Source organism: Eurypyga helias, unplaced genomic scaffold (genome assembly GCF_000690775.1).
Source record: "Eurypyga helias isolate BGI_N326 unplaced genomic scaffold, ASM69077v1 scaffold13570, whole genome shotgun sequence".
Lineage (NCBI taxonomy): Eukaryota > Metazoa > Chordata > Aves > Eurypygiformes > Eurypygidae > Eurypyga > Eurypyga helias.
The window spans coordinates 15,679-26,406 of NW_010223849.1; the positions used below are offsets into that span (position 1 = coordinate 15,679).

Here is a 10,728-nt window from a genome sequence, read left to right on the forward strand (position 1 = left end):
TGAAATACAGTCTATGCTCATGAAAACCACCACGAATTTCAAAAATATCTCAAAAATTTAAAAAAGTTATGAAACCTGACTCCAACATTTGTTAATTTGCTGTTTCAGGGCTGAGAGGCTGCAAGACCTCCTTGAACAAAACCTGTTCTGCTAGAACCTCAAGTGTTCAAACCCAATATACCTGCAACAGAGTGAGCAGCAACGCTACAGCTCACTTTTCCTCAAAAGGGGTGGAGTTTTTTGGTAGTTACTGTGTGAAAGAAGGAAAAAGAAGAAAATCTCAGACCTAAGCAAATTTTGACTATGCAACAGAATTCCACAAGGTTCCAAAGAAGTACTGTGACTTTTGGTATTGTTGCAACAGACAAAATGTTGTCAAGTCTGGTGTACTTCAGAGTGCCAAAAAAGGTTTTCCCTGAAACTGACAAAGTGAAAAATCTGCGGCTTTGATTTCTCATTCTTGTGTTTTACTTCACCAGCTTGGATCTCTGCTTCTTCACAGGGCTCTACATTAATATTTGTTGTGGTGCAGCTCACTTGTGCAGCAGTATTATCTTAAGAACCTACTCCAAGGAAACTGTATTTTATAATTTAGACTACCGTTTTGTGACTATAAACGTCACTGACTAGTTTAAACCTAAGCATTTTAAGCACTTAATAGATAAATTTCCCCAGAAGAGGAAACATCAGTAACTGGTATTTATATGCCACTAGTTCAGAGACTACACACAGTCACATTACAAATACAGCACAAATGCAATGCAGGGGAACGGGGGCAGTGTGGCTGAAGGACTACTTGAGCAGCCTTAAAGGAAACGCCTTCCCTTAAGAGAAAAGGTACCCAAACATCTTAGAACACGTTCCCTCCCCCTAAGACTCTTAAACACACATGATAATAAAAGGATAAATATTAATATAGAGCCCATCTACCAAAAGAGAATAAAAAAACCTAAATTAGAATAAATTTAGGGGCCTTCACCAAACTTGCTGCAAGTTTGGGGACATAAATATCCAACAGCCATAAAGCTGTGAAAGCCCCCAGAATGAAGAAAATAAATCCCACTTGCCTCAGACTGAACAGGGCAACACTGAGACTCTGCCTCAGCCTGTCCTATGGCAGGGCTATAGGAAGAAGAAAAATTTAAATTTTAGAAAAAACATGACCCAATTAAGTGAAAGACATGCATTCAAAGTTAACAAAATTCCAGTGATCAAGCAAGTGAAAGAAAATGACTGCTGTAACACCTATGTTGTTAGGCCCAAACAAAACTCTTTACAGTTGGTAGCTATTTCTGAATTGGAAAGTTTGTTTTGCTTTGTGTCTTGATCAATGGAACATGTGTCAGTTGTCTTGGGGCATTTTTCCCATAACCGACAGTATTTACTGTACTAGTTCACAAAAAGTAGAGGTAAAGATTCCATCAGCCACCGAAAATGTTCACCCTCACCTTAGGTTTTATGTAGAAGCTAGACCAGTACAATTATTAAGACATTCACTATTATTTTTCAGTGTTACTAGTTACCATTTTGAATTGTAGCCCCAGCTCATGGACTGGTACATCAGTCTCAATTTAGCTGAAGAGTCATAATGCCCTTCTAGCTGTTTATAAAACTGAAGTAATCTTGGTATTTTATTGTTTATCTTCTGTACAGGATTGATTCCTATAAAATAACTGCAAGTTATATAATCCATTCAATTTTATCCAGGTTTAAAGAAAGTTATACAGTTCTTTGTAAGTCCTGTTCAAGAGCTCCACACACTAAAGTAACTGCAGAAACCACAGAAGGTAGATGCAGCTGAATGTGTTTCTAGAAGCTTGTTTATATTCTCCCATGCATGCACAGAGCGAGGAATAGTTATCCACTGAAATTATTACATCCCAGCCTCAAATTTATTATCAGCTCCTCAAAATCTCATCTGTGGAAAGAAAAAAAAAAAAGAAACCCACACAAACAAAAAACCGCCAACAAATAATCCAAGGGGTCCAGAAGAAGACATTTTTAACCTACGTAAGCCAGCTAAATTTTCAAGATGTTATTTAAAGCAACTGTTGCCGAAGGCAGAATCTTAAGGCAGCACGGATCAGTTGCATGTGACTTTTTTATACCACTGCCCTTCTGCATTAAAAATAAGCAGATAGAGAGGAGCCTCTCACAGTGATACTGAGAGGCCATGCATAACAATTTAGAACCTTTTAAACAAACCCTAGAGGCCACAAATTCTAAATACTTTGCAAAACTACCTTCCCAACTCTGTGTGAACGTTTTCTCACAGCCCGGGTTCTTTTTGTACTCAACATTCCCATTACACTGCAATTTAAAGACTGCTCAAAATCCAAGTTTTAATTTTACTTTGAGATCTGCCATGGCAAATTTTGGCAACAACTGAAAAACAAAGCTTCTCCTTATGTAATTATATCACTAGAGTCCTGCAACAACTATAAAAAACTATATAGTTTTTCTATAATGATAAATGCTTCTGCAATATCTTTCCAGGGAGAGATTAACTAAAGCAAAAAACTGCCTGCAAGGTGGCGTTACATTAAGGATTTTGCTGGCACAACTGTTGATTAAACTGTGTACTGTAAAGAAAGCCTCAGTTTTTATACAAACAATTACTACTCAGAGTAGTTGCCCTCTTCTTTGGGAAAACGCACCATAAATCCAACTCTCTGAACATTAAGAAGCAGTATGCAAAGGAACGAAGGCAGGGACCAACAGACAACATATGCACTGAAATACCCGCCTGTTCACAGAAGAGTACAGACAAGAGACGCAGGAGGAACTGAAGACAGCCACATCACAGTTCTGACAGCACAGAAATGACAGGAGCAGGAAAGTCAGTATCCACGGGAAAAATTATGGAAAAATTGTTCACCTGCTTGCTAAAGAGTATTAGAGTACCATATGAATCATATGTGGCAGTACTTAGCTGAGAGATTACCACATTACTGCTAAGGAAAGTTCAATCTTAAAACGTATCCAATCGTACTGTCGCCAACAATGAGACATTCACTACCTGAAACGGGAAACTCTTATTTAACATGACTTGCAGAACATGCTGAGTTAACAGTACATGCAGTGAGGTTTTTGGGTATTTATGCCAAGAAAAGGAGGGGTCTGAAAACAGCATACCAACGAGCTACAGAAAGACACCGAGAGTAGGGTATTTACTTTACTAGGGGCAGGAGGGTAAAGCATCCTTGCAGCAGCAATATGATCTTCTGAAAAAGCAAAAAATTCTATCATTTTAAAACCACAAGTTAAGATCAATTTAGAATGTATGAATTTTACGTGTAGTACTACAAAAAAGATCAATGTAAGGCACTGTAAAAATCTCTCCGGTGTTTTGTAATTGTCCCTGTTAGATAAACAGAAGAAAACCAGAGCGTAGTAGTGTTGCCTCAGCAAAACCATTTCAAGTTAGCCTTACGTACAAAGCAAGATGAAGAGCTAACAGAAGATCTGACATCAAGGCCAACTCAGCACACTGGCAAGCCAAATACTGCACACTGACAGGTGATCAGCAGACACCAGTGATCAGGGAGAACTGCTTCTCAACAGAGGCTTGGAGTTATGGTCTTAAACTGCTAAACACTCCAGAAAATGTGCCTGATAATGGTTAAACTAAGGCCATTCAGCTGTAATTAGGGAGTACTGGATGTTCCAGTGCTTTTACGAGCCATTCCATGACCCCAAGTTGGAAGCTGAAAGACAGTGTAGTATCGTACAGCACTGTATTTCTGAACTGTTAAGTGACAGTACAGAATCAAGCCACACGGAATACTGAAGCGCAGCTAAAAAATGCCAAGATTTTAAAGAAAAAGAGCCACAACGTTCAGTCTTATATTCAGTGAAAACACTCTACCATCAACAAAAACGTGTGGAACAAACCCATAAAAAATGCTGATAATCTTTCTAACCTACCCTAAATGGGAGATATCCCCATAAAGTAAGTTGCACAGATAAGGCTTGAGGCTGGAACACGTATTTAAAGTTGACCTGCAAATGAAAAATTCACCACTCCTTTTTGCCCCCTGCTGTGAAGATCAGAAAGCTCTCACTTCCCTCCAAAACGTTTGCCTCTACATTTTCACTCTCAGAAAGATAGCACACTAACATGGTGGTAATACACACTGAGAGTTACAACCCTGGCAGTAATTTATCACTCTGTTCTTCAAACAGCTAAATGACTAATCCATATGGGGAAGACCTCTCGGAATTAGGAGACTGCATAAAAAGGCCTCTTACTCTAGTCTCTTCCATTAAATGGCTCAAGAAAATCAGCCAACATCTGATCACAACACACAACGGACAGTTCAACTTTTAAACTCTGTTGAGATCTGAAATTCTGAAGTTAAAGCAAAAATACAGCATATAACATACTATTCTTGCCCCATCTCTCTTTTATACACTGAGAAGGTGGTCAAGCTACTTTTTCTCTTTTGCAGGTCAACTTCAATACAACATCAACTGGAAGTCACTCACCCATGTGACATGCACCTAAGCTTCTAGAAATCTTCATCTAAAAAGCTCCTGAGCACTTGCACATTAAAGTCAGCTGAGGAATGAACTAACAGGACATATCTGGCACTAGGATGCATCTTAGAGCAACCACATTTATATCCTAAAAGTTACGTGCCAGGACTAGAAAGCATTTAAAATGTACTGAGGACAAGAAAGCACAAATAAAGAAGCACTGGCATTAAGAGAAGTTACAACCAAGAGTTAAGATGTGCCTCCTGCAGTCTCATTTTTGAGGAGTCAGTTAATAAGTGTACAGGTCTTTGTCTACTCAGACGTACAGCTAAGGAGTGACTTAATTTAGAACAAGGAATTCAGGTTTTATCAAGACAGCACCAATAACTGTGTTCTTACACCAACAGCTACCACAGCATGCATCTGTACAAACCTTTCAGGCAGTTGTCCACAGCTGGTCATGAATAAAAAGGCATATAAATTTTTCTCTTCTTTTATTACAATGAAGTTTATAACAGTACAGAAAAGTCACACGACCTTAGTGGGTCAGTTTACTTAAACCCTGAAACAGAAGGAACTCTAAATACATTAAATATTGTTACAAGTTCAGACTTAAATGTACAAGTAGTTGGGAACAGTTACAGCCCTCACCAAACTATGTTGGGGACACGAAGTCCAACAGCACTTGAAGTGCTGTGAAGGCATCATTTCACAAAGAGCAACATAATGTTACAGAACTTGCCTTTAAGGTGGTATGTTCATGTAATTCCAGCGCCTTCACAATTTAACGAACCATATTTACTATACTTCACTTCTAAAAACCTAGATGAAACATGAAAAAGAAGCCATACAGTATAAATTGCAACATCAGGAAAAGTTCCTGTTATTATTCCAAATAATTTTTCCCGTGTAAAATAAGAATGTCCAATAGCTCCTTGCATGTGGGAAGATACTTATTTTTTTAAAGTCACAATGAAGCCTTAATTGACGGAAGCTCGGCTATATTAACAGCACAAGATGAGAAAAGGTTTAATCTCCAAACCTATTAGAGCGTGTGTAGTAGCATCAGTAGCGGCCACCTTGCGACATTACAGGAGGTCTCATTCCCATTGGAGGTCGAGGAGGTCCACTTTGGTAAGGGGGCACCATCGGAGGCCCCTGACCGTAGGGAGGCATCGCCCCAGGAAGGTATCCTGGCATGCCCTGGTGATGAGCACCATACTGACCTATAAACAGAACAGTTACGATGCAAAGAGTAATTTTTTTTTAAATACTTAGCAGAGGTTGCATCTTGTGAAAAGCCTCATCCACCCCCACCAGTATAAGCCACTTCAAGTTTTATAAAAGTTTATAGCAAAGACATCTCTTTTCAAGAAAAGAAAGTTGGGAAACTTCTGATTACCATGAGGTGGCATGGGAGGTCTCATTCCTTGCTGCTGTGGAGGAATTCCTGGCTGTGGTGGCATCATACCTCCAATTGGTCCAACTGGTGGATTACCCAAGGAAGCTTGTCCTGGTCGAGGAAGATTACGCTGATATTTAGGCAACTGTGCCCTTCTCTCTTCCTAAAACGAGGAAAAGACAAACACGACACTTTGTAAGACTAAAAGGCACCAAAAGCAAAGTAAATAGAAGCGTAACAAAGTAGATTACAGGTACTACACTATTTCAACTGCCTTGCAAGTTCGAAGACTGCTACTAGTAATAATACACACCAGCACTTGGACCTTCCCCCTCCCTCCCTTCAAAGCTACTCTGTTAGTACTGGCCATTGTTGCACACAACACAACTTCACCTCCCTCAGCTGAAGAAAGCCTTTTCCTCATAGTGAATTGAGACCAAAAAGCCAAACACCAAGATATCTGAACCCAAATGAAGGTTCATTTTTTTCAATCCATAAATTCTGTATTTCTGACGGCTGTAATAGCACCAAGACCCCTTCCAACTGTCAAGTCTTTTGTCCTACACTCATTAGCTGCATCTATTTAACTTCAGGCAGAAAAAGTCCAAATGGTATTATGGACTGAGTAATCTATCACTTCAGAGATCTGCAGCAGGATCACTGCAATATGCGAGTCATCACTCTGCAACCGAGGAAGTTGTCTCAAGGCACAGCTCTGTTCAATTAAGTCTGCACACTCCGCACTCTCACCGTTACTGAAGTACACATAATGCAGAGCACAAAGAAATGCTGTTTAATCAGCCATATGAGCATAATCATGTTTTTTGCAAGACAACAAATATCTTTTAACTTACCAGTGATATGTCCTCATCTGGATGGATCAACTTACTGGTTGCACTGGTTGTTGTGAGGGTAGCAGGCTTACTTGTTATCGATGTAGCTGGCTTAGCCGCAGTACTGTTTGTCGTGCTAGTGGTTGAGGCTGTAGACTGTGTGTAAGCAGGGAATGTAGGTTTTGGGGGCTCTGTTGTTGTTGCAGGTGTAGAATTCAAAGGTTTGAAATCGGTACCAACCGGACCTGGAACCGCTGCTGCAGCCTGTGAAACACAGACATAGATCAATATTTATTTCTCAAAGCATAAGGAAGCTTCAATGAGTCTGTTAGAACTCTGAAACCTTCCAGTGAGATACATAATTAAAACAAGCTTGACAAAATAAAGTTCAGCCTTATTGCATACTAAAGCAACTGAAAACAAGACAAAATAAACCCCAGTATATACACATACACACACACACACTGGAAAGTCTAAGATTTGCAGGTCAAAAGCCACAGCTAGAAAAAAGGAACAACCACCACTCCTCTCCCCACCAAAATTTTTATCTGAAATACTGGGTTTGGTAAATAACTAAATCTTTCCTGAATCACTGTTTTATTAAGAGCGTGTAAGTATAAATTCATCGTTTGCTCACTAAATTATTAGCATACTTTAGAAACAATTAGAGTACAGCTCAAAGTGTTAGTATCCATTAAAATTAGGTATTTAAATATTTAATTAAAACATTTCTTAAGAAAGCTCTATCGTACCGGGTTTGTTTTAAGCGTTCTCTCTATCAAAATACTGTGATATTTTCAGAGGACTGTGTCTCTCTATAGATCTTTGGAGTCACTTGTAAATGAAGAATCAGCTAAAGGCAGATACAAGATCCACTACAGATTACAGTATCTCATCCTTCCTACTTTTTCTTAAGTTAGCTGTTAGGTAAGTTTGCTTTATCAGACTTTCTCTGAAGATGCAGCAATCTCCAAAGCAAGCTTTAGTTACAAGAGAATGCTTTTGTTTCTAGTCACTCTGCACTCCCAATTATCTGAACTTCCCAATCAAAGTATCTAAATTTTTGAACGTAATGCAAATTAAAAAATTCCCTACGTTATGATGCACCATATTAAACAATAAACTAAAAAGCCTTCACCATGCATCAAGCTAACCACTGCCCACTAAAATGCATTTAACTGCTTTCATGCTTTTTTAACCCTTTAGAACCAGGATGTAACATTTCACTCTTTCACACTAAGAAAAATTGGGCACTTTGACTTGCTTATTTCTAGTAAGATGTAACTCACACTCAAGAAGTCTGTGGTTTTACCAGCTAAACGTAATCAGGAATATCACAGAAATTATCTGAAGATGTTTAGTCAATTTTAGATTTTACGGAACGGTCCAAAGGGTTAAGTTGCAAAGCAATTTGTTTTTAACTGTGACTTCCTGCGTACTTGTGCTGTGCTAGGAAACAGAGCGTTAGAAGATGCTGACAGACTTTCTGAATTGGAGGAAGCTGTACTTGAGCTTGTGACAGGTGTCCCCATCTGTAGCATAAAAGAAAGGAAACAGTGAAAAGTCTCCAAACAAATGGGTGGAAAGCATCCAGATGAAAGGATTTCTTATTCTAAGTCCTTTTTTTATGAAAGGACTGTGGTTTTGTAATCTTCCCTGCAGAAGTCCAAAATGCAAATACTACACTATGAAGGTTTCTGCAACATACTTGAAAGCAACTAAAAACTTCAGGACTTATACACAAGTGCAATCAAAGGGTAGAGGTCACAAGCCACTACTAATTCCCCACTTCCCTCCCCAAAACATTTACACAAGTTTTTGCTACCTCAACTTACTCCTATACTTTTAAAGTAAAAAAGCCTCCTAATTCAGGCAATTCTTAACCAGTCCCACAAGATTATAAAATAAATTAGTCCATACATCAGTAGAGAGCCCATTATGAAAAGAACAGGAGAGAACAAGTCATGTCTGGATTTATACTTTGGAAACTTTAGGTAATGTTCCATGCGATCAGATTCCTGTAGCTAACACATCCCTTCACCCACCCAAAGCACCCTTACAAGCTACAAACTAAAGGGATTAAAGAAAGAAGTGTTTTGCCTACTCCTTTCTTCCCCACATGCTTACAGAACTTCTGTCTGGTTTCATGGCTGTTACAAGACAAACAAAAGAATCTTTTAAAATTCATTCAAGCACTACACTGATTTAAACTTAAGAATGAACACAAGCAAGAAACTCAGCCAGTCATTTCTTGGGCCTCCCTCAATAATAAAGAACAGACAGTGCTGACACAGTGGCAATTTGCAGAATATACCAAGAGATTCCAGGCTATTCGATACCTTACCTGCCCTGCACTTGGGAAGAGTGGTTTAGTAACAGGAGGCTGGGGGGTAGGTGCCGATGCAGCAGGAGCTGGAGGTCTGTTAAGAATGCCCGGTGCTGTAACAGGTTGTGCTTGTGTCATTGGAGGCATCCCGGGACGAGGACCAACAGGCGGTGGCATACCTGCAAAGCACAAAGAATCTGTAGCAAATCAGGCTGAAGGAAGTAAGAATATTCCTCTAGAGGAATCTGGTCAGTGTTCCTTACAACAAAGACTTCCACAAGGAAGATTTTTTTTTAAGGCAATAGTGTAATAAAACATGACAAAGGGTAATGCCAGCAGTCACCAATGAATGTCCCTGCATAGCCAGTAACCCCAAATACTTCAGAGCAATACTGAGTTTCTACTACAGCTTCAATGATTATACTCTAAATACATCAATGCAGTTCATGCAGTAACTGTTTCCAACACGCTGCATCTACGCTGCCAAGCGCATGGACAAGACTCCTACAAAATCCAAAAGATGCAGCCATACGAACAGTATCAGAACTTTCACCGAAACACAGATCGGCCTTGCTGCGGGTCTTCAGCACAGGGGAATGCTAACACGAGGCTACTTTCTGTAGCCTATCATCAACACAGGTACTTCGTATGTGTGGGGCTCTAGGAGAGGTTCACAGAAGTCAGCAGCTCACATGGGTTCCACCAGCCGACTCTGCAGGATAACCAGGCCATCACTGACCTAGTGGCTTGCCACCTCCTCCAGTGAGAAATGCAGCAAACCAGCAAATCTGAAGCCGTGACAGCGTAGCTGCTGGTCAGGTGGAACACCCCCAAGGACTTAAGGCTGCTTAAGAGCTGCACAAGCTCAAGAAACATCTCCTCTAGCTAGCGTATGAGACCCAGACTCCAGTTTGTTTCTTCACACAGATGGTTTGTGACTCAGGGTGTATCACCAACACTATTTCCCACTTCCCACAACGTTTTCAATCATGATTTTCCAGCTACATCCACAGACATTAAAGAAACGGATGAAGAGAGACACAGCAATACAAAAGCCACAGAAAGTGCAATAGGAAAACTATATTCTACTTTTTTACCTTCACAATGGTACCAAACACTAATAATTATTTATAATCAAAAGGTATAAATCAACCTCTTTGCGTGTGCACAAGAGAGGCTTCTGTGGCAATCAACCCACACAAAGGTGGTGGCATAAATCTGTATATTCTTTATATAAATCCTAAATCTCACTGAAAATAAAGAAATATAATTTAGCTCTCACCATAGTACGAGTTCGACAACCCTGACCTACCTGGTGGCATACCAGGCATAAGAGGCGGTATTCCTGGCCCAGGAGGCATCATTCCTCCCATTGGCATCATCCTGTTAAACAGAAAATGGGCAATGTATGAACACTCGTGACAAACTCTTCAGACAACTGGCACATACCTGTATTAGATAAAAACTTATGGTAAATTGTTTCAAGAAGCTTTCAATAGAGGCAATGCAAAACCAGCTGACTCCACAGGTAGAAATGTTTTCCATCAAAAAAACAAACCCCAACAACCCACCCCCAAAAAACCCTCACAAATACTTTTTATTTGAACTTTAATTCCTCAAGCTTTCACTTCCACTATTACCAGATTCCCAGAACTAGTGTCTCTCTTAAAATCTACTCCAGACTACTA

The 10,728-nt window shown here is 39.7% G+C and overlaps 1 protein-coding gene across 1 annotated transcript in view; it reads right to left on the bottom strand.

Annotated features, from left to right (window-relative positions):
• Positions 1–4,639: 4,639 nt before the first annotated feature.
• Positions 4,640–10,728, bottom strand: part of ZNF207 (zinc finger protein 207) — a 10,719-nt gene continuing 4,630 nt past the window's right edge. Inside the window, exons 6-12 of the mRNA XM_010155030.1 lie at positions 10,353–10,423; positions 9,059–9,219; positions 8,154–8,246; positions 6,736–6,978; positions 5,882–6,044; positions 5,522–5,705; positions 4,640–5,301 (exon numbers count right to left, since the gene is read on the bottom strand). Coding sequence (XP_010153332.1) covers positions 5,545–5,705; positions 5,882–6,044; positions 6,736–6,978; positions 8,154–8,246; positions 9,059–9,219; positions 10,353–10,423 — 892 coding nt within the window. The 3' untranslated portion in view covers positions 4,640–5,301; positions 5,522–5,544. The remainder of the gene's footprint in view (positions 5,302–5,521; positions 5,706–5,881; positions 6,045–6,735; positions 6,979–8,153; positions 8,247–9,058; positions 9,220–10,352; positions 10,424–10,728) is intronic.